Source organism: Suricata suricatta, chromosome 8 (assembly GCF_006229205.1).
Source record: "Suricata suricatta isolate VVHF042 chromosome 8, meerkat_22Aug2017_6uvM2_HiC, whole genome shotgun sequence".
Taxonomy (NCBI): Eukaryota; Metazoa; Chordata; class Mammalia; order Carnivora; family Herpestidae; genus Suricata; species Suricata suricatta.
Window position 1 is genome coordinate 133335800 of NC_043707.1, and position 22783 is coordinate 133358582.

Here is a 22783-nt window from a genome sequence, read left to right on the forward strand (position 1 = left end):
AGCTGATTGCCCTTCATGAACTCCTTCTCGTTGCCCCGGTTTTCCGTGACCACCGGGAAGGCGTGGTGGACCGTGGTGCGCAGGATGCTGACCAGAGACTGGATGCGGGTGTGCGGGTACACGTAGGTCAGGTTGGGCTCCATGATGTCACTGGCTCTCAGCCTGGAGGAGGGAGGAAAGCCGTCCAGCCTCACCAGAGAGCCCACGGCCCTCAGGAGTGAGCCGTCTCCTGCGCTCCTGGACCACGGGGGTCCCCTCTTCTGAGCCGTCTCTGGCAGCTCCTCTGTACCTCTGTCCCTTTGAACACGCACCCCTCTGTATCTCTACCCCTTTGCAGATGCCCTTCCCCATGCCTGGAACACCTTTCCCTGCTCTGCCAGACCAGTGGGCCTTTCTTCATCCCTCAGCTCAATACACAATGTCCCCTCCCTACAGACCCCATCCACTTGTCCGGGTGATCAGCCGTCCCCCCCTGGCCCTCCGTGGCACACTGTATTGCCACCGAACTGTTGATTCTACTAGTGGAATTAACAAAAAAAAAAGTGAGGGTTGTCCCTGTAGACCGGAGGGCAAGTGCAGGTCATAGGTCAGATGGGGCCTCTCGCGTTCATTTACTATCCTCTATGGCCGTGTCGGCACCGCAGTGGCCGAGCTGAATAGTCGTAACAGAGACCCCAGGGCCTGCAAGGCTGAAAATGCTTACTATCTTCCCCTTTACAGGAGTCTGCTGAACCCTCTGTGGGACTCCCAGGGCCTGGTGGGATACCCTGACATAGTGGCCCAAGCCATTTGTGGGCCGGTGGAGAATTTGTGATTGTGCCCAGAATAATCGCTGCTGGGAGCATGACACCATTAGGCACGTGGGAAGCAGGCTGGTTCTCACCCAACAAGGGCTCGGCAGACCCTTGAACGTTCAGTCATAACGTGGACCTCACCGAGAGACCTCTCGAATGCCACGGGAGCCAAACAAAACCATGAAGCAGCTTGCTCACCTCTGTCCCCACCAGGCCCCTCTGCCCCCCACTCAGCTCCCTGCCACACCCGCATGCCTCCTGCAGTCCACTGCAGGGCCTTAATTATCGTCTCCCGCCCTAATACAAACATTCCTCTGGGCCCCAGGTTTCCTAGGTTCTGAAACCAGGACACGAAGACAAGGCCTCACTTGTCCATTTCCACCTCCGTCTCCCACTCCAGAAGCGGCACACCTCGCAGGCCCACGTGGATGTCATAAATGCCCTTATTGAAAAAGTCCCCCGTCCATTTGGCCACCTGAAACACGAAACAATGGCTTGAGAAGATTCTGCTGTGGGGGTGGGGAATCCTGGCCGTGCCCGAGAGAGGCCTGGAGGGGGAGCACTCACCATCAGCGTGATCATAATGGGGAGCCCGTACGTAATCTCATTGGTAGACTCGATCAGGATGACCGTGAGACTGATGGTCATACGGACGACCCCACCCAGGAAGGCTGCGGCGCCGATCAGGGCAAAGGTCCCCGAATAGATGTGGCCCAAGCCAATGTAGCTGGGGAAAGAGGAAACGGAGAGCCTGGCTTAGGACCTCAAGGTTTCCACACTTGTGCACCTGGACACACGGGCACGCAGGCACACACACAGTACCTTTTGAGGACATTGGCAACTAAACGCCCAAAAGCGGCTCCACACAGTAGGGACGGCACGAATAGGCCACTTGGAACAGAAACGCCGTAGGTCCAACATGCAAGCAGGAAATAGAGGGTGAAGAACAAGGCCAGGGTGACGGGGCTGAAAGTACCTGCAAGGCAAGAGCTGCCCTGAGTCCCCCCACGGGTGCCACCAAGGCCCGCTGGGCTGCCCTGGTTCCTTCTAGGTCCTTCCATACCCCACTGGTCCCACCCCAGCCCCGGAGGCAGGAACTCTGGCCTGGTCTGGGTGGGTGTTACAAAGGAAAGTCCTGTTCCTGCTCAGAACTGAGGGCAAGCTTGGCTGTGTCTGTGGGCCACCAGACAGGACAGAGAAATAGTAACTTGTGCCCTACAGAAAAGACCAATCGCCCGAGAACGGGCAGGCTCACGGATCCTCACCATCCTGGTGGAAAAGCTGAAGGATGGCAGACTCTTGGGGATTGAAGAAGAGCGTGGCCATGTCATTGTAGGTCTCATTCGGACAGAAAAAGGTCTTGATGCTTGAATTGACATCTTCTGATGTGACCTGAGACACAGGAATCAAAAAGGAGGCACAAGGTCAATTAAGGGCATTCAGAGTCCTCAAGTGAGATGTCTCCGCTAAGGTCAAGAAAGTCTGGCTTGCAAGCTTTACCCAGAAACTAAACCTGTAGCAAAAAACGGATCTCTAGCCATGAGCAGCCAAGCGTAATACCGTGTTCCTTACATTCTGGGGATGAAAGATGCGAGATGAGGGCTCCTGAGTTACTACAACTAAATTCGCCATGGATCTACCTCTGCTTCCGCTCCCAGTGCTAACTTAGTAGGTGACGCTGCCGGAAGCCCGACCAGAGAGCCCCGTGGGCTGTGGGAAGAGGAGGCGGGTGACAGACTAGTTGCTGGGAGGTGACTGGTGATGGTGGAGCACACAGGCCAGGTTCCTGCCTGACCCGATGCCCCGACTTTGGTTCCAAATGGAAAAAGCCACTGCTCTGCATTTTCTGCAGGAGAAAAGCGGCTTTGACACGAGGCCTGGGCACAGATGCCGTGCTCCTGGCTGCCCCTCCCTCCCAGGCCCGCCTGGCAGAACAAAAGCTCAGCTGGGAAGAGAGGTGGCTTCTCTACGATTCAGATGGTTCATTCTCGCCGCCATTTTGTACGAGAAGAGGGCGTCCTGGCCTGACTCATCAGAGGACAGGGCATTCGGGGCAGGACAGCCCTTGTGTTCTAGCTGATGGTGCACAACGGTACAGGCGGGGCACCTAATGCTGTGTGTCTGGATACGGCGTTCCTACAGAGTTCCTTACAAGGAATGGATTTTGCCTGGATTCAGGTCTACTGAGGACACTCTAGAGATGTCCTTCCTGAACACTTATCTCCCCTCAGGTGATGGGTTTGCACAGTCCTGCCACGGGAGCCTGCCTGGGCGACCCAGCTGGATGAGGGCCGCTGCAGGACATGGGTCGGCGCCCCCTACTGGCGGAACCTGGCAGGGAGGCGCTGCCATAGGAGAAATGTGTGTGGGTCTGGGCCAAGCTGACTGTGGAATGATCAGCAGGTCCAGTGTTCCCCCAACTATGTCTGGAAGAACCCCAATCCCGAGGAAAGGGTCCTGCAGTTGAGCCCACTGGGACGCAGCACAGCGCTCGTGGGAGATCAGGGAACATGCTGAAAGCAGAGCTCAGGCTCCAGGAGCAGAAGGACTGGCCTCTAACTCGGCCTGTCGCCAGCCACCGGGGGAGAGGCATTTCATTTTGGGGAAGCATCAGCGGCCGCGCCCACGCTATGGGAATAATGCCAACCTCATGTTATATGGTCCTGGGAGACCATGGCCAAGACCTCACTTTGTCTTCCCACCTGTCAAATGGGTAACGACACCGGCCAACACGGCGGTGGCGGTTTAGAGGGAGTCGTGCTTGTGAGGTGCTTAGTGGGATCCCTTCACCTGAGACACGTTCCAAACATTCGTAAGTCTTCCTGGAATCTTAAAGGCCTCAGAAGTCCTGTATTAAAGCCACCTGCTCACTCCTGGTTAACCTGTTAGACCGCAGAATTCTTTTCTGTCTGTTCCTGAATCACATACACCAGCGTTGTTCCAGAGGGCACATGTGGAAAAGGCCGGTCTGGGAACGAGAGCGCCTCAGGACTGACCTGTGATAGCGGTTGGCAAACTTTTTCTACGAAGAGTCACACAATAAATCCTTTAGGCTTTGTGGGCCACATACAGCCTCTGTTGCGGATACTTTTTTTAATGCCCTTTAAAAATGTAAAAACCATCCTTAGCTCAGGGGCTACACAAAAATGAACAGTTGCCAAAGGCCAGATCTGGCCCTTGGGCCATAGTTTGCTGACGCCTGATCAAACCCGGGCCGTTCGTGGATGCTCCTGGGGACACCAAAGGGACAGCCATCCAAGACCATGTCCCCAGTGAGGCCTTGAGGGAGCTGAGCGGCTACTCAGGGGCAACAAGAAGGCAGGGGACTTAGAGGCCGCTCCTAGAGGTCCCCACCTCTGGCGGACCACACACGGCTCTCTAAACCCAATAGGTTGGGCCGAAAAATCGCAGGGCAAAGCTCCAATGCCTCCCTCGCTGACCCTGCTCTTTCAGGAAAAGGTTCTAGAAAATAAATAGTCCTAGGAAGAAAGGAGGAGAAACGGAAAAAGAACACCTGCCAGTAAATGACCTAAATCCAGCAAGGACCAGAAGACGCCGGAAGAGCCGATCACTGATCACCCCAGAAACAGACTTTCCTTTCTCTTCCTCTTAGGGGTGATTGTCACAATCACGGTGAGGCTAGTGGGCAGCTTTCAGGGGTTAGGAGGTAGAAGAGTGAACTGGGGCTTCCTGAGCTGGTCTGCCGCTAATATGGTTCAACAGAAAGAGGGGGTGGGGGCTGGAGACAGAGGAGACGTGCCCTCCGTGACGACCATGACTCTTCACAAAAGCTGAAAAGACAGAGCATGCACATTCTGGCTTCAGGAAAAAGGCTACAATACTGATTCCTCTAGCTCCCAGCAATCTGACTCAAGCATAGAACAATGAACCCAGCACGTCTACTAGCCCTAAGTATAGGCAGGTCATACGTTTCGGGATCCTTCTTTTTTTTTTTGCGGGTGTAGGACAAAGGTAGCAGGTGCACAGGGGTTACCTGGAGCTGGAATGAGTCATTACCGATTTGACCCGACGAAGACATCTGTCGGCATTCTCCTAACACCATCGAGGCCATGAACACCACCACGGTGGTTACCAGAGACACCAAGAGGCTCTCTAGGACTCTAGGAAGCAAAGCACAGCTGTTATTACAAGATAAAAAAAAAAAAAACACCACAGTCTTGGGAACTAAAAAAACACAACCCTGTCCACCCCCAACCCTCACTTCCCCAAAGAGCACGCCCAGCAGCCCCTAGTCGGTCAGCACATGTGCAGAACTCGCCAGCAGCTCGCTGCCCTCCCACGGCGTGAGTAAACAGCGGGCGGAGGTAACACGGGCTGTTTCATCCCCATCATCTCTCTGGGAGGAACAGAACGGCCGGGGGGGAGAGCCTCCTTGACCTCGGACTCTGTCATGTGTCCTAGAGGCTGGGAGTCAACCAGCAGCTCTGATGTAAGTTAAGCTCAGACTCAGCCTTTCGGCCCGTCTGACAAATAGAGATCTACAGCCCCATCTATGTTTTCTTAGACAAGAAATCAAAGCTGGTGTGGGAAGGGGGGTCAGTTTGCATGATCGCCTTCCTGGGGAGAGGTGGCCTGGCCCACGCGAAGCCCGGGAGCCACGGCAGGCTGGGGGAGGCGACCGCACGGGTACCTGACGAGCTTAGGTTTTGGGTGCACGTTTCGCATTCGGTACTTTGCAAGCCTCTTGTTCAGACAGTTGAATGTGGCTCCCAGGAGGCCCCCAATGACCCCCATCACGACGAAGAAACCCAAATCCGTAGCTGTCCAGAGATGACACTTTTTATCAGAGTCAGAGCACTGAGAGAAGGGGCAAGGGAGGGGGAGAGAAAAACCATAGTGCCCGTGAGAACAGGAAAGGATGGAAGCAGAGAAGACAGAAGTAAGAGGCGACGCTGCTTTCTTTCTGCCAGAGCCGTGCAGGCTGGGAGCCCGCCCGCGCTGAGCACTGCGCATGCACAGAGACTCACGGGGCAGAGACGCCGCCGCAGAAGCCACACCGGCCCTTCTGACCGCTTCCCTCTGGCACTTAAGAGCAGTTTTCACAGGTCAAGTAAAAAAAAACAAACAAAAACCAACAGCTATGGAGGAAAGGATAAAACATACCTTAAACTCGCCGAAGTTCAGCAGTCCAGGGAGCTGGAAGGACCCCCAGCTTCCAAACTGGATCCCAGAACGAAAGAAGTTGAGAGTGAAGGTGGCCGACATGGAACAAAAGAGCTGGGAGGAAAGGGGACACATGAGAACCCTCAACAGCAACGTGTCCCACCTCCCGGCGGACGCAGCCTCGGGAAACCTACCGCCCATCACGGACCACCTGCACAGAAACCCGCCGTGGGCGCAGGTCGAGTGTGAGAAACAGTGAAATCAGGCCGTAAGAAGTCTGCATTCAACAGCCTATTGGGAGAGCCCGTTTATTCAGAGCCCGTTACGGACTGGATCTTGTGCCCAAAAAGGAACAGCCAATACAAGAGGAGGAACATGCTAGTGTGAGGTAGGCCACTAGTAGGGTTCAAGTCCAGGCTCTGCCACTGCCTGCCTCAGGCCTCAGCCGGTCTCCCACTGTCAGGGGACTCATCAAGAGAGGCCAAGGGCAGTTTGATTTGGGGATGGGGCCATTTATATGAAAAGTACAGAAAAGTCCACAGTTTGGAGGTCACGGTGCTAGAAGGAAGGACTTTCTGATCCAGTCACACCCCTCCTGGTCTAATCCAAATGACAGGTGAACCTACCAAGTACGAGATGTCCAGTTTAGTTCTGGGGGGAGCAGTCAGGTTCAGGAGAAGGTTCTCCCTCAAAGTCCTTCTTACCACTTTCCACGTGAGCCCCTGGTTCCAGAAGGATGAGCCCTCCTCCAGACTGAATAGGGTCCCCCCGATGGGAGCCCCGAAAGCTGCAGCAACTCCAGCAGCCGCCCCCGCAGATACAAAGTCCCGCTTGTCCCTGAGGAGAGAAGACAGGTGGTTTACCCAAATAAAGAGTCCTCAGGCCGCAGAGGCACCGTGTGCTTCCCGGTCCACCAACGTGGTGCTTGTGACGCGCCGACAGTCAGGCTCACGCAGGGCAGGTGTCTGGTGAGGCCGACTCAGCCGCATAGGCACACTCCCGAGTCAGAGGGGCTCCCCCGATGTCAGTCTGCTCTGCACACGGACAGAATGCAGACTTCTGTCGTCACTGCTGGGTCACGCTCTCACCAGAAAGCCACAGCTTTGGTGAAATATGTCAAAGCGCTGCTTACGTGCAGAGGAGCAGCTGACAGTGACCTGCAGGAGTCCCCATACGAGAAGATGGACAGCTGACCCTGGTTCCCTGACTCCAAGGACCCAGCAAGGCTCACTCGGGTCAGTAACACACACAAATCCCACCGGGCAAAAAAGTACCGGGAACGGCACCTTGCAACCCAGAGAGGCAGCTGACCAGGTAAGACGTTTTGAGTATGAAACACATTCTCAACGATACGCCTGTGGGCCTTCTCGGTCGTGTTTGCAACCCTGGGCTGTCTTCTTCATTGCCCGAGATGGTTCTAGGCCTCACGTCACGACAAAATAGAAGCTGTGTTGCCAGCGTGGCCCTCGTGCTTATGCTCAGAGACATCCAAAGCCCCCCACTTTTCTGACGGTTGGATTCCGGACACACCCCGGGCTGGCCTCAGCGACTTTGCCGTGGGGTCTGAGCGGCAGGAAATGAAGCAGGTTGGGTTACCATACCTGTCACTTCGGAAATAGGGGAAGTTAAACTGGATCTTCCGTAAGGAGATGCTCTGAAACTGGAGGAAGGGAAAACAAGGTCAGAGCGGGGCCCACAGGGACCGAGGCACCAGAAAGTGCTTTTGCTTGAGCACACTCAGCCAGACGTGTTACAAGAAGTCCACAAGAGCAACATGGAAAAAAAGGCATTATTTTGGGGAAGAACTTCTTTTCCCACCCCCAAATTTCTAGGATCTTTGGAAACTACATTTTGTACACAGTCAAAAAGTCAGCAAAATCAAGAAGGGGCGCCTGGGGGGCTTAGTTAAGTGTCAGGACTCTTTTTTTTTTAAAGTGTATTTAAAAAAAGTTTTTTAATGGTTTTTATTTACTTTTGAGAGAGCGCGAGCAGGGGAGGGTCAGAGAGAGAGGGAGACACAGAATCCGAAGCAGGCTCCAGGCTCTGAGCTAGTTGTCAGCACAGAGCCGGACACGGGGCTTGAACCCACGAACCATGAGATCATGACCTGAGCCGAAGCTGGACACTTAACTGACTGAGCCACCAGGCGCCCCAAGTGTTAAGACTCTTGATTTCCATTTCAGCTCAGGTCATGATCCCGGGGTCATGGGACTGAGCCCTACAATGTGCTCTGTGCTGACAGCATGAGATTCTCTATCTCTGCCCCTCCCCCGCTCACAGGTACACACACATACATGCACATGTTCTCATGCTCTCTCAAAATAAATAAATCTTAAAAAAAAAAAGAACGAAAGAAAAGAAAAAGGGGAAACTGCTGAGCAAAAGGAGGATCTGAAAGCTGCAGCAGAAGAGAAAGTGAGCTCTGCTCAGGGGATGTAAGAAAGGGGCCAGGAGAGCCATCTTCCGATGTGTCCAGCAAAATCTCTCACTGCCGCCCAGCCCCTGCCTGGCCTCCTTCTGCCTCTCCACTAGCTTCTGGGAGGCCGGGCGCCTGCCATGAAGGAGATGACATGGTAGCAAGAGAGAGAGATCAGAAGATGGACTCGGGACAAATGACTCTTCTCGGGTTGGCAGGGACAACCCACAGCCACAGCGGCTCTCTGCTCAGAGCAGGAGGGCTGACTGTCTCTGAGGAGACAGAAACTTCTCCAACGGGCAGCTGGGGAATCCAGAATAACCGCTGAGAAGGGGGAGCTCTGGAGTCCCCGGCCAGCTGCTCAGTTTCCTCAAACGAGAATGGGGATGACGGAGGACAGCCAAACCCCCGAGGCGGTTTAAAGAAGAGGTCAGTAGATGGAGAGTCTGGCCACACAGGCACTCAGCAAACAGCAGCTGCTACGTTCCCTGTGCAGCCTCAAAGGGCGTCGGCATAGACCCGGGCCTGAAACCGCCTTGGTCAAGGCTTCCAGCCTCTTGGGGTCTGGCAGCCCCGAGATGCTCCATCAAGCCCCCGGGCGTGCAGGTGCTCGCCAATGGCTTTGGGTGCACCAGGTGACTGTCATTCGAACAGAAAGTCCCACCACTGCTCTGGGGACTCAGAAGGGCCTTGTTAAAACCTAGTTACCCACTCTCCTGGGTGACAGGACAGTTTCTACCTCAACCCAGTGACATCTGATTCCAATGCCACGTTAGGTGCTCCCGCTGAATTGGTTATCAACTCAACCGCGGGCGTGCCCCTGCCTAATGCCCACTCTGAGGGGCGTCCCCTCCCAGTCCATCAACTCTTACCTGCGGGAGGCCAGCTCCCACCACTGCTCCACTGTGGATCATGGGGCCTTCCTTCCCCACAAAGAGCCCTGGGAGAAGGTGGAAAAGGGGAGACCGTTAGCACAGACAGCCCTCTTGGTAAGGAGACCTTTGCTATGTAGACTTTTCTCTAGACAACCATACAACAGAGGTGATTATGTGACTTTGTAAGAGAAAGAGTCAAATTCCCATGAAATAAGGGAAAATACTCTTCAAATTAAGAGGTCCAAAAACTATAGGCTGTGAACTAAGACAGGTTCAATGTCTGTTTCTATAGCCTGAGAACTAAGGATAGTTTTTACATTCTTTTTTTCCTTAAGGATTTTATTTTTAAGCAATCTCTACACCCAACATGGGGCTCGAACTCACAACCCCAAGATCCAGAGCCACACACCCGACTGACTGAGCCAGACAGGCACCCCTGCTTTTTACATTCTTACATGGATCTGTTTCATGTAACCGACTGAGCCACCCAGGCGCTCCAGAGCTCTACATGGATCTGTTTCAAATGGTTATATAGGTTTAAGTACCTACATAGTATCTCCCCTTGGCCCATAAAGCCTAAAATATTTACTGTCTGGTTGTTTACACAAAGAGCTTGCTGACTTTGTTAAAAGCCAACTCCTGGGACCAACTGGATGGTCCTGCCACTCCGAAACTAAATGTGTTTGTCAGGCACCTCTGGTGACTCACTAAGAGCGTCTACATTTTTAAAAATGACCCATCAACAAACAGGGCCAGGGTCTATGTGAGGGCAGGCCCTTCACATCCAGATCAACTTAATTTACATACATGATGCTTCCTGCCATCTTCACCCCGAGTACTGGAAGGATAAAAGTCAGAAAGAGCCTCCTTACCTCCAGCCACACTGAACAGCACTCCAAACACTTTGCAGAGCAGGGTCCGGAGACGGACAATTCCGGGCACCTTCACACCATTCAGGTAGCATTTAATTTCGGGGATTCCAGAACCTGCTGCCACTGGCTGACAGGGGAGAGTAGGAAACCCATAAACTCAAACTCCATTGGTTCTTTTTTTTTAAATTATTTTTTTAATGTTTATTTATTTTTGAGATAGAGACTGAGTGCGAGCAGAGGAGGGGCAGAGAGAGAGAGGGAGACACAGAATCGGAAGCAGGCTCCAGGCTCTGAGCAAGCTGTCAGCACAGAGCGGGATGTGGGGCTTGAAGCCACAGACTGTGAGATCATGACCTGAGCCAAGGTCGGATGCTCAACTGACTGAGCCACCAAGGCACCCTGGGTACCTGCCGTTTTTAAAGTTAGTTTAAAGTTGTTTTTTAAAGTTCTCCAGGTGACTCTGAGGTGCTACCAAGGTTGAGAACCACCCCCCTAATCTGGACTTTTCCTTTGTAATCTCATCGGACGCTGAACCATTTACTTTCAGAAATAACTCGTAAGTGTAGGAGGGGCCACCTTCTGCAGGAACTTTGTTAAGTCTAATTCAGTTTCCTAGCATTTCTAGCAGTGGAGTTGAAGGAATCCAAAACTTCACTAGCAAAAAGGCAACAGCCCACACCCCCTCACCTCAATCAGAACGAGAAGGCTGGCCAGGAAGACGAAGGTCAAGTTGAAACCCAGCAGCTCGAGGAGGGACAGGGCAAGGCACCCCTTCTGGCTGCATTCCTCCACCGCTGCAGAACCGGGTTAAGGAGAACACGCTTCCCAGTCAAGGGTGTCCCTACCATCGCCTGTAGGGGTGCGGTGTCAGTTCCTCTAAAACATGGTGGCTGCTTACACTGCATCTTCCTGTTCTCCGTACATAAACTTAAAAAAAACAACAAACTGCCTGAAAGGTCTTCCACATTAGGGACCGTTTTTAAACTCTGAGATACTGACCTGGAGAACAAAAGGAACGAAGAAAAACTCGAATCTCCTTACAACTTGCAGCGCACGGACAAATCCTGAGGAAGGCAGAGTGACCTCCCTCCAGGGGCTCCACTGCCTGACCCTTCGTGGTTAACGCACAAGGCAAAGGGCAAACTTTAGTCTGACATTTGCTGACCCGCAGGATCCTATCAATCTTCTTTAACACAGGAGATCCCTTTGGAGACTTCCTTTATCTCAACCCATATCATCCTTGAAACATGGCCCAGAATACACATCTGAAGGGTTTCGCGCTGAGGTGTAAAATGAATGGACCAGAGCATGACTAATTCTCAAACACTTGATGTTGGGGAGAGAAAAGAGGAAACTGTATTTACCACAAGACCGTGGTAAATAACCTTATCTTAACAGCAGCTAGCCCCCGCCGGCCCTGGAAACCTTGAGTCCAAATTCCTTAAAGACATAGCCTCTCCTTGGTCCCCTCCCAACTCAAAAGTATATAATCAGTGACTCCTCACAATCCCGGGCGGCTCTTCCCGCCCATGGGCCCTGACCCTGGGCTTTAATAAAACCACCTTTTTTTTGCATCGAAAACGTCCCAAGAATCTTTCTTGACCATTTGCTCCAGGAGCCCCCTCCTCCCCATTTCACATCAATACTTCACACATTATAAAAAGTTAACAAACACCCTTCCCCTCACAGCCCTCACTTTACCAAATCCTGAATTTGCTCCAGGTTTTTTTTTTTTTAATTCAAATGTTAGATACCATTAAAAAAATCCTTTGTTTCTCTCCCTCTCTCCCCTCAGAAAAACCACTAACCTGAAATTACTGTGTGCCCTTCTGTGTATTTTTATACATCGTCATATCGTTGTTTCTAAAACTAATGGGATTGCACCTCATGCACTTTCTACAATTTCCTCTTTTCTCTCCTTCGACATCAAGTTTTTGAGAATTAGTCATGTTGGTATACACAGCTCTGGTCCATTCGTAGGAAATTCTGCACAAAATCACACCATACGGACCCACCACGATGTTTCCATTCTCGCGCTTGGTGTGACGTCACCTTTCCGCAATCACAACGCTGTCACGAACATGTATGTGCGTGTCCAAGGTCCACAGGAAAAGGAGGAATTCAGCAGTGGCAGGAGGTACGCCTTGCCATCTGTTTGGTTGGCATTTCCCTGGTTCATGGTGAGGGGAGGCCTTTGCCCAGGTTTATTTACTGACCATTCAATTCTCCTCTTCTGAGATCCACCTGCGTACGCCTTCGCTCATTTTTCTATAGCGCTGTTTTCGTATGGAGTTGCAGGTCTTCCTGGGTCCCAGGTACGAATTACTTGCCTCTTAAACGCATAGCGAACAACCTCTCCTAAGGCTGTGGGTTCATTTTCCACTTTGCTTATGGTGTTTTGTTGCTGTGGTTTGGGGTTTTCTCTTAGTATGAAAAACAAACTTGGGGCGCCGGGGTGGCTCAGTCGGCTGAGCGTCCGCCTTGGGCTCAGGTCATGCTCTCACGGTTTGTGAGTCTGAGCCCTGCATCAGGCTCTGTGCTGAGAGCTCGGAGCCTGGAGCCTGGAGCCTGCTTCAGATTCTGTCTCCCTCTCTCTGCCTCTCCCCTGCTTGCACTAAATGCCAAAAAATTAAAAAAAAAAAAAAAGAAAATAAAAAAAACATACTTTGCTGTGTCAAGTTTATTGATCTTTTCCCTTTCACTCTGCGCTTCCTGGAGTTTTAAGAAATGATTCCCTACTCTTGACATCACATGGTTTCTTCAAGCTCTGTTTTGCTTATTTATGTCTTCAGTCCATTTGGAATTAATTTATAGTACAAAGTAGGAATCGGTATTTTCCCAGATGGAGAGCCAATGTCCCAGCATTTTTTGTTACATTATCCATCTCTTCCTCACGGACTTACAACGTTCACTCTGTCATTCACCGAACTTCTCCACACGGACAAGCCAATTTCTGCTTTGGCTATCTTCCACCGGCCTACCTGGGCATCCCTGCCCCAGGGTGACCCGGTTTCCATTACTGAATCTAAAACCATGCAAGCCTTCACGTTGAGTAGGACAAGTTCTCCCTCTTGTTCAAAACTGTCTCAACTCCCTTTGGCCCTTTACTCCTTCCAACAGATTTAGGAGGAGAATTTTCCAGTTCCTCGAAAACTCTGTTGGACTTCTGATGGGAACGCCCCGAGCGTAGATGAGTGGGAAGAAGAGGCGGCGCGGCGGGATCTGTGTCTTACCAACCTGAACACGAGTCTCTCTCACGCTCTCCCTCCTGTGTCCTTCACTGATCATTAAACACTGACGCTGAATGGCCAATAAAAACTCTCCAACAGACCACGTCTGCTATTCTTAGGTAAGAAAGCAGAGCCAGAGACGGCTGACATCTGGGGACGCCAAGAACCGGGAAAAGGATACACGTCTGAACCACTCCAAACTTGAGCTGGGTGAAGAGGCGCACGAAAAAGTCCACAAAGAGACCCACCTGCGAAGAGCAAGCAAAGCGTCACACAGCTCCTCCCCACCGGGGCGCAGGCCCCCCGCTTGAACGCTGGCACCCCCTCGCCCTTCCTGGGTGGCATGTGCGCCGGGGTTCCCAGCAGGCCACGTGGGAACAGCTTTCCTGTTAGGGACTCTGACTCTCCGAATCTCCCTGCCAGCCCGGCCCCACCGCCTCTCCAAAGAACAAAGGATGGGGGCGCAGCCATGGTGGGAGAAGGACAGGAAAGCAAAGAGGGAAAAGGAGGTCGGCAAAGGCGTGAAGCCGAGGAAGGCCAGCCGGTGACTACGGTCGTATCCAGAACCGTGGACCGCTCGGCATTTTCCAAAGGCAATTTTAGATGAAGAATTCCAATAATATCATCAGTGACGCTTACTTTGAAAAACAGCATGTACTCAGGTGTGTAGGGCTTTTTCCGGTGTGTTTTTACTCTTTAATGCTTTATTAGTCGCTGACCTGGCTGACAGCCGACGATCCTCCTGGTAAGTAAGAGAGAACCATGCCCCACCAGCCCAGGTTAAGCCCCAACTCTCCGCTCTGGGCTTCAGGGAGAACTTCAAGGAAGCCTTATGATTTGACGGATTCAGGATCAAAGGCTTCATGCCTTTGACTCTGGCCTTCCCTCAAGCCAATGCCCGGAGGCGTTCAAATACTGAAGCAACAGGTTGTGACAGATGAAAAGATAAGAGAGCCAGGAGCCAGAAGAGCCGGTTGCTAAGCTATAAAGGCAAGCCTGCCTTCCAATCACAGGAAGGTACGTGGCATAGTCGCTAGTATTGATAAACGGCAGTTCAAAGGAGTTAGCTATGAAAGTCACAGAAAGACTCGACAAGTAGATGGCTGTGATTATGCCTGTTGCTGGGAAATTTGCAACCAGAAACATATACATAGCAAAACAGACACTCTGACACTTCGGTAAAACAGTTCAATCAACTCAGGTTCTCCCCATATTGGCATCCATCAGAAGGTCACTAAAGAGGCCTGAATGCCATCTGGCTCACTTAGGAAGATGTTCTTTGATCTCTGAAATTACGACAGTACAAATCTGACAAGTGCCAGAAAAATAAAAATTTGTCAGCCTTTGTGGCTGTTACATTAAATGCATGTTTGCACTTTATGGGTGTTCTCGGAGTGGAGGATGTGATGTGTCGTCGGTTCCAGGGACATAAACAGGCTGCTGCTTAGGAATACGTATAACCCCTGTCCTGGACTGAACATTCGCATCCTCCCAAAGTCATCTGTTGAAATTCTAACCCCCATTGTGACGGCATTAGGTGGCGGGGCCCTTTGGGTGGTTTAAGTCCTGAGCGTGGAGCCCTCATGAATATTAGGAGCCTTATAAAAGCCCCCATGGAGCTCTGGCCCCCTTCTGCCCCGTGAGGACACACAGCCAGGGGCCAGGAAGCAGGCGCTCACAGGACACAGATCTGTGGGCACCACTGATCTTGAACTTCCTGGCTTCCAGGACTGTGAGATACACACGCCTGTGGTTTAAGTCCCTGCAAGTGGTGTTTTTGTGATAGCAGGCCCCAGTGGAGGAAGACAGCCGGTTCTAACATTGTACTGGTGGAAAATCACATCTGATGTATCGTTTTGACCGTCTGCTGACTCGTCTGGTTTCTCTTCCCCAGCCTTCAGTGCGGCTAGGTCGGCAGTTAGGGTCCCAGGCTCCGTGCTACAAGTACACAAGGTTGGCAGGTGCTTCATAATCTTTTCTGGCCGGTGATTCATGTGCGAGCGAGCTGACCCCAGGCCCCTGTGCATTCAGGCACATTCCTCCACCCACAGCCACCAGCTCTACCTTCTAGAGAAAACAAGCCACGTGCAGGAGAGGAGGCCAGGGCAGTCACTGAGGTCTACAGTGCCCTGTTTCTGGGCACGCCTTACTAAAGGAAAGGGTATGATGGTTGGTTTTGTTCCACTACTTTGCTTTTTCCGTACAGAGTGACCTCAATTTCCACTCAGGACTGTCCGCCACTATGTGGTCTATCTGAGGGGACAATGCCACGTTGTAAGAGCTCAGTCCTGACCAAGGCTTTGAGTGCCTATTTTAAGAGTACCAGTGAGGTCTGGTTCACTTTCATAAAGAAAAAGCAAGAGACGTATGAAAACGGTGTCAGGATTATTATTTGGGGGGGGGGGTAGGGGTGAAGGAAAACAGAAGAGGCGGTCTCTGCTATCATGACAAATGACTTGCCCTCTGACCCTCCCAGCCCCCTGGCCCGCCTCGTCCCCCGCGCCCCGCCTGCTCACCAGCCCGGTGCAGACTCCAATGGCAAATACCATCATCCATTTCACCGCCTCATACCTGCGGCCTTTCTGTTCACACAGAGAAAGACAGACTCAGTTCATCATATGGCTTTGGTGGAGCAGGGAAGGACCACGTCTCGGCCAACCAGGGTTAGACTAGATTTCACAGGGACAGTAAGCATGGTCAGGGTGCCAGGTACAGTGGATGCTTTACATGGCCAGGTTTCAGGAGTAAATGCTAGTATCTCGCACAAGAGGCTAAAAGCCATGGGGGTAAGACTATTTACAGGGGCATTTCGATAGGAAAAAGAAGCTACTGTGACATCCCTTCAGTCCCCAGAGCTCAAGGAGGGATTCACCTTATTGTCCATGGTCTCCAGAACTTGCAGGTAAGGGTCATTGATGCAGCGATCATAATCCAGACTCTGAAAGCCAAACGGGAGTAGAAAAAGTCACAATGAGGCGGGAGCAATTAGCGGAACCTGGGAAGGGCTAAAGCGCCAGATTCCTGCTACTCCAAGGGTGGACGCGGAGGGCAGTGGACCTGCAGCACCCGGGTGGTGCAGGGTGCGGGTGGGGGAGCTGCTTAGAAGCACAGCATCTCCGACCTTTGACCTGTCACATCAGAATCGGTGCTGGACTCGCACCAACGTTCTGGCCCCAAGGCTACAGGTTCCTGCTTTGGGAAAAGCCTTCCATTACCCGTCGTTAAATATCCTGCCTCTGCAAAGCGAAAAGACCTTGGCCATCGACAGACGTTGGCCATCGTCAGCATTACCCAACTTCTCCCACTGCACGAGTCAGTCTTTCAATTAACCAGAACCAAATCCACCGAGCAAATCAGTTCGTTGCAAGTACTGTCGGGAGTTAGCGTCTGTGAGAAAGAGGTTAGCCACGGGAGGAACCAGCGAGGGGAGTGTTTTAAAGAGCAACTTCCAGTTTATGTCGGGAAGAGGCACGGACTCAGCCCAGCTCCTAAAACTACGCCGACAGCGGCGTTCCCTGAACCGTGCCCACAGCACACGGCTCTTCTGCAACGAATCTGCATGTGTGCCACAGACATCTTGAGAAACAATTTGGAGGAACTCATTTTATTTCTTCCATGTTTTGTAAGAGAAGCCGCAGTCTGGCAACAAAGGAAATGGTCTGTTGTGTGTTCTCTCCTTCCTAAACCTGCTGCCACCCACACGTCGGCTGGCGAACAGGCTGGATGCGGGCCCGGTGGCCACACCCCCGCAGCCAGCCCAACACAGGTGCGACATGTGACAATTTGTTCCACCTGTATCTATCCCCAGTGCCCAGATCCTTTATTTATTTATTTATTTTTTAAATGTTTTATTTATTTCTGATACAGAGAGAGACAGAGCATGAGAGGGGGAGGGGCAGAGAGAGAAGGAGACCAGAACCGGAAGCAGGCTCCAGGCTCTGAGCTAGCTGTCAGCACAGAGCCTGATGCAGGGCTCGAACCCACGAACATAAGATCTGAAGCCGGAGGCTTAACCGACTGAGCCACCCAGGCACCCCCCAGATCCTTTATTTAAATGGGTCCTAGGACAGGGCGTCCGACTTCAGCTCAGGTCATGATCTTGCACTCTGTGAGTTCGAGCCCCGCGTCGGGCTCTGTGCTGACAACTCAGAGCCTGGAGCCTGCCTCTGATTCTGTGTCTCCCTCTCTCTCTGCCCCTCCCCTGCTTGTGCTCTGTCTCTTTCTCTCTATCTCAAAAATAAACAAACATTAAAAATTTAAAAAAATGTAAAAGGGTCCTGGAGCATCGACGGGCAACTCATTAAATCGATGGTCAAACATCCAAATATGGAAGACTATATAACAATAGTTATGATAGGCCTCCACAGACGGATGTGGAAAATGTGTAAAAATTATGAAGTAGAAGAAGATGCAAAATAAAACAAAGCTAGATGCAGAATAAACTATTTAATATGATCCTCTTGATTACACAAAATTAAGATTATTTGAGTGTCAGCAGACGATGCCAAACATCTGAGAAAACTTTAAAAAGAATATTTTTTAAGTTTATTATTTACTTATTTATTTATTTTTTAACGTTTATTCATTTTTGAGAGACAGAGACAGCATGAGTTGGGGAGGAGTAGAAAAAGAGGGAGACAGAATCGGAAGCAGGCTCCAGGCTCTGAGCCATCAGCACAGAGCCTGATGCAGGGCTCGAACCCACTGACCGTGAGACCCTGACCTGAGCTGAAGTCGGACGCTCAACTGACTGAGCCCCCAGGCGCCCCTAAGTTTATTTATTTTGAGAGAGAGAGAGAGAGAGAGAGAGAGAGGCAGGCAGAAAGGAGTAGAGGGAGAGAGAGAGACTCCCAAGCAAATTCCACACTGTCAGCACAGAGCCTGATGTGGGGCTTGAACTTATGAACCATGAGATCATGACTGAACCCAAAATCAAGTCTACGGCTTAACCAACTGAGCCACCCAGGCACTCCTGGGAAAACTGTTAACAATTCTGATCTCTGAGGTGGTTGCTCACATCTGGGTATTGTTGGAAATTCTCACATGTACTTTTTATATTTAAAAAAAAAAAGCTTTCTTTCTGATTACTGACACAGTCAGTAAAAAAAAAAATACTTCTGGGAAACTGGACTCATCTGTGAATGATTAAAATATATATGTATTTAGTGATTAAACACAAATAACTTACTATATGTACAACACAGTTGACCCTGTAATACTGATTTGAACTGAACAGCCCACTTATACATGGATTTTTTGTCAAAACATATAGTACAGTACTGTAAATGTCTTTTCTCTTCTTTCTGTTAACATTTTCTCTAACTTACTCTAGTGTAAGAATACAGCATACGATACACACTACATACAAATTATGGGTTAATTGACTTTATGTTATCAGTAAGGTCAACAGTAGGCTATTAGTAGAAAGTTTTGGAGGAGTCAAAAAGTTATATGCAGATTTTTGACTGTGCAAGGCGTATGCATGTCTAATATATACATACCTATATATGTTTTATATACATACGTATAAACATATATACACATTTAAAAAAATCATTAAGAGGATGTCACATTCCAGAAACAAATAGGGGAAAAATGTTGAAAAATATGAATACCCTTCATACCAAGCATACAGAGAAACTGCCAGCCAATTATGTGCTTGATGGTTTTGTCTAAGAGTGCTATGGCTTCATAAACATTTAAGAGGTTTTTTAAAAGGGAGAGGCCTTTTATTCTAAATCCTCTGCTCTGAGGGGTGCCTTTTCCTAATTCAAAAGAGCAGTAAAGCATCTGTGACCAGCAGGAAAATATCACTGTTAATAGCCTCAATCCCACAGACAAACAATCCAGAAGGAGAATGGATGTCAAAACAGCAACTCTAGCATCCTGTAAGACCCCAACTTATCAAAGAAACTGGTCAAGGAGGTGTACTGAGTTCTTAGCCAGGCAGGGATGAGAAGGAGCGCATTTTAGAAATATTTTCAAAAGAAGGGTTTTCTACACGATCCCTAATAAAATCTGAGCAGACTTTTCTGATTCGGCATCCAGATACATTTGCTTTGATCAAGGCAAATGTTCTCAAGAAGCTCATACCTGAAGATAGTTAATTGAGAAATATTAATGACTCACATGAAAGAACATTAGCCCATACAATTTACATAAATATGCATATCGGGTGAAAGTAAAAGCATTACAAATGTAAGTGCAATTTTGTAAAAGGAGTGAAGGAGGCTTGGGAACAGCAGGGTGAATGGGGCAGAGAAGCCATGGTGAGTTCCAGGGAGTAGATGAAGGCTGCCAGAAAGTTCCAGTCAGGTCCCACATTCAGGGCGACGTCACTGGGCTCAATGAGGGAGTGACACCACAGTATGGGGCTTCTTATACTAAGTCTTGCAAATCTCTCAACTATGTGCAAGGAGACAAATATTTTAAAAATATGGGAAAACACACCTTTAATTTTGATTCATTAAAAGCATTCCCATCAGTGTAGTATATACCAAGGTTTTGCAACTGGCAAATTCCAGAATCTTAAATTTATTCTGCCAAGCTAACTGCAAGGGAAGAAAAAGATGAAGGAGACCTACAGAGTAAAAAAATTTAGAAGGAGGGCACCTGGTGGGGTTGTGACTCTTGACCTTGGGGTTGCAAGTTTGAGCCCCACATTGGGGGTAGAGATTACTTTAAAAAAGGGGGGGGCGCCTGGGGGGCTCAGTCGGTTAAGTGGCTGACTTTGGCTCAAATCATGATCACAGTTCATGAGTTCAAGCTCCGTGTCAGGCTCTATGCTGACAGCTCAGAGCCTGGAGCCTGCTTTGGATTCTGTGTCTCCCTTTCTCTCTGCTCCTCCCCCATTCATGCTCTGCACCTCTCTCCCCCCTCTCAAAAATAAATAAACATTAAAAAAAAATCTTTATCCTCTACAGATGCACGCTGAATTATTTACAGGTGAAAAATGTGATGGGCAAAATTTTCTCCAAAATAATAAGGGAAGGGGAAGAGGATGGAAGCCGGATGAAACACCGTTGGGCATGAGTTGAAAGCTGAAACTGTATGAGGAGGGGGTTTTCAGTATATTATCCTGTCCATTTTTCCTTGTTTGAAATTCTCTATAATCAAAGTTTGTTTTGAAATTCCATGTTATACTAATAAATCCTATTGGTTGCACTAAATTCTACAGCAAAAGATACAATGTTAAAACAAACACTAGTCTGAGTATGTTCAGGTCCTAAAACATTGAAATTTTTAGTCTATGTGCCATTTTTAAAAAAGTGTTAAACATAGATTAGTTACACTTCCTAGAATTGCTTAAGGAAGCAATTAAATATTTTTGTTTTTATTTATTTTTGAAATACAGTGAGAGCATGAGCAGGGGAGGGTCAGAGAGAAAGGGAGATACAGAATCTGAAGCAGGCTCCAGGCTCTGAGCTAGCTGTCAGCACAAAGCCCAACATGGGGCTTGAACCCATGAACTGTGAGATCATGACCTGAGCCGAAGCCGGACTCTTAACCGACTAAGCCACCCAGGCACCCCAAGAAAGCAATTAAGAGTGAACAAGAAAGGACAGTCTAGACTATATAGTTCATCATATAAAAAAATCAGACTAAGTAAATTGTGGCACAATAGAAAAATATTTGTCTATTTAAAAGGATATTGTAGATAGAAAAATATTTAGCAACACACAAGTTGTTTTCAGGTTAGAGGGAAAACGTGTTAAAACAGCACATGGAATGGAATCACACTTGTTACTTAAAGGCACGAATGTGAGCATGGAAAAGGATATTCAGTAAGGTTAAGGGTCATCTTTTGATGAACAGGATTATGGGTTTTTCTCTAACTTCTTTTTGTAAGCAGTTTCAGAATTCTCTATCAAACCCAAGGCTTGTTTTGTTATATCAAATATCACAGAAACATTATTGTGAATGGATTAAATGATAAAATGGTGTATTTGTTCAGTTTTACTCCAGCAGCACTGGCCTTACTAAACACACACACACACACACACACACACACACACACACACACACACTAAAAGAACTACAATTAGTAGTTCTGAATCCAGAACTACAACGAACAACTAAGAACACTTCAGAATGAAGCTGCTTGGGCAGGAAACAATCATCTATCGGAAAACTAAGTTCTCTCAGAAGAGAAGCACGGTCCCTTGTCCCACACCTGTTATGAACACACACTACCAGTGGCTTTGACTCTGGGTTGCTAGTTGTAAGAGCAAACAATTTAAAGGCAAACATATTCTATCCAGGTTAAGGTGCCATAGATCTGTGAACCCATGGAGAAACACCCAGACCCTGTTTTGGGGTCATGGTTAGAAAAAGGCTTGTTGAAGAGCTCATTTCAGAGAGAGAGAGACAAATGACCTCTTACCCATTCACTCCATGGGAGAGACAAAGAACATCTCTCACTGGAATCCTAATGTTTCGGTCGGAAGTGACCAGGTCACTCAATGCTTTTGTTATCCAAGAGGGCATCTAAGAATCTCACCTCATAGTCTTTCCTTGGAAGGATCTCATCCTCCTCCTCCTGTGTTTCTCCAAGGATGGTCTAGAAAAACAGATCCACAAAAGCAAGACTCTTTTAATGGTTAAAAGTAGAAAGAGACAGAAGTATTTATGGAAACGTGTTGCTAATTTCCAAATCATCTTGAACTACTACCAAATGGGAACAAGACTTCAAAAAAACACTTTTGGGACAGGGAGTGACGTGGGTGGCAATCTACAGTCCTCCAGCTGAGCTCTTTGTTTCTATTGAGGAGTTCTTCAAATAACGACTTTTGCCTTCAGGACACATCAAAGATGTCCCTTGCCATCTAAAGGAGGGGAAAAATCAGGTTCCATGTGACAATGTGGCGAATCTGAAAACAGAAGGGACCTGTCAACTCTGGGACACAGCAACTCAAGTCTTCCCAGGGTGCTTTGCAGAGGGAAGCTGGATTATCAATGACCCAGAAAAGGTGAGGGATACGGTGAGAAAGGACTGGGGAAACTAAGCCGGCTGCATGATAAATAAGCACAGAGTCTAATGAAGGGGCTCATTCTGAAAACGCTCGTTTCATTCAAAACTCTTTTCACGTGGAAATCAAAGAAAACACGGGAGGGATTAACTGGAGCGGGCCTGGATATTTCCTCAGATTCCAGGGAGGAGTTATGAGAAAAGACCCCAGACTTGGGCCCAACAGATGCTTCGAGAGCCTAGGATGCAGTCCCCAGGTCCCACCCGCTGCCACCTGAGGCCCCAGCGCGGCTCGGCCCCACCCCCCGGCAACGCCTCTCGCTGTCCCTTGGCAACCGCCCCCTCCCCAGGCGGGCTCCGCCCGCCCCTTACCAGCTCCTCGGGGGTGCGGGTCTCACGCTCACCGCAGCAGCAGCACCACCTGCAGCAGCAGCACAGGGACCCCCTGCACCCCGCCATCTCCCTCCTTTACTGCCACTCCAGAACCCTCCACCAACCCCCTCC

General features: G+C 49.7%; 1 protein-coding gene across 1 annotated transcript in view; it reads right to left on the reverse strand.

Annotated features, from left to right (window-relative positions):
- Positions 1-22780, reverse strand: part of CLCN6 (chloride voltage-gated channel 6) — a 32545-nt gene extending 9765 nt beyond the window's left edge. The window contains exons 1-18 of the mRNA XM_029945911.1: positions 22652-22780; positions 21812-21871; positions 16184-16249; positions 15828-15893; positions 13493-13559; positions 10769-10875; positions 10082-10208; positions 9207-9274; positions 7520-7578; positions 6623-6755; positions 5919-6032; positions 5446-5612; positions 4789-4915; positions 2060-2186; positions 1617-1770; positions 1362-1521; positions 1163-1269; positions 1-162 (exon numbers count right to left, since the gene is read on the reverse strand). Of these exons, the coding sequence (XP_029801771.1) occupies positions 1-162; positions 1163-1269; positions 1362-1521; positions 1617-1770; positions 2060-2186; positions 4789-4915; positions 5446-5612; positions 5919-6032; positions 6623-6755; positions 7520-7578; positions 9207-9274; positions 10082-10208; positions 10769-10875; positions 13493-13559; positions 15828-15893; positions 16184-16249; positions 21812-21871; positions 22652-22738 (1958 nt within the window). The 5' untranslated portion in view covers positions 22739-22780. The remainder of the gene's footprint in view (positions 163-1162; positions 1270-1361; positions 1522-1616; positions 1771-2059; positions 2187-4788; positions 4916-5445; positions 5613-5918; positions 6033-6622; positions 6756-7519; positions 7579-9206; positions 9275-10081; positions 10209-10768; positions 10876-13492; positions 13560-15827; positions 15894-16183; positions 16250-21811; positions 21872-22651) is intronic.
- Between the last annotated feature and the right edge of the window lie 3 nt (positions 22781-22783).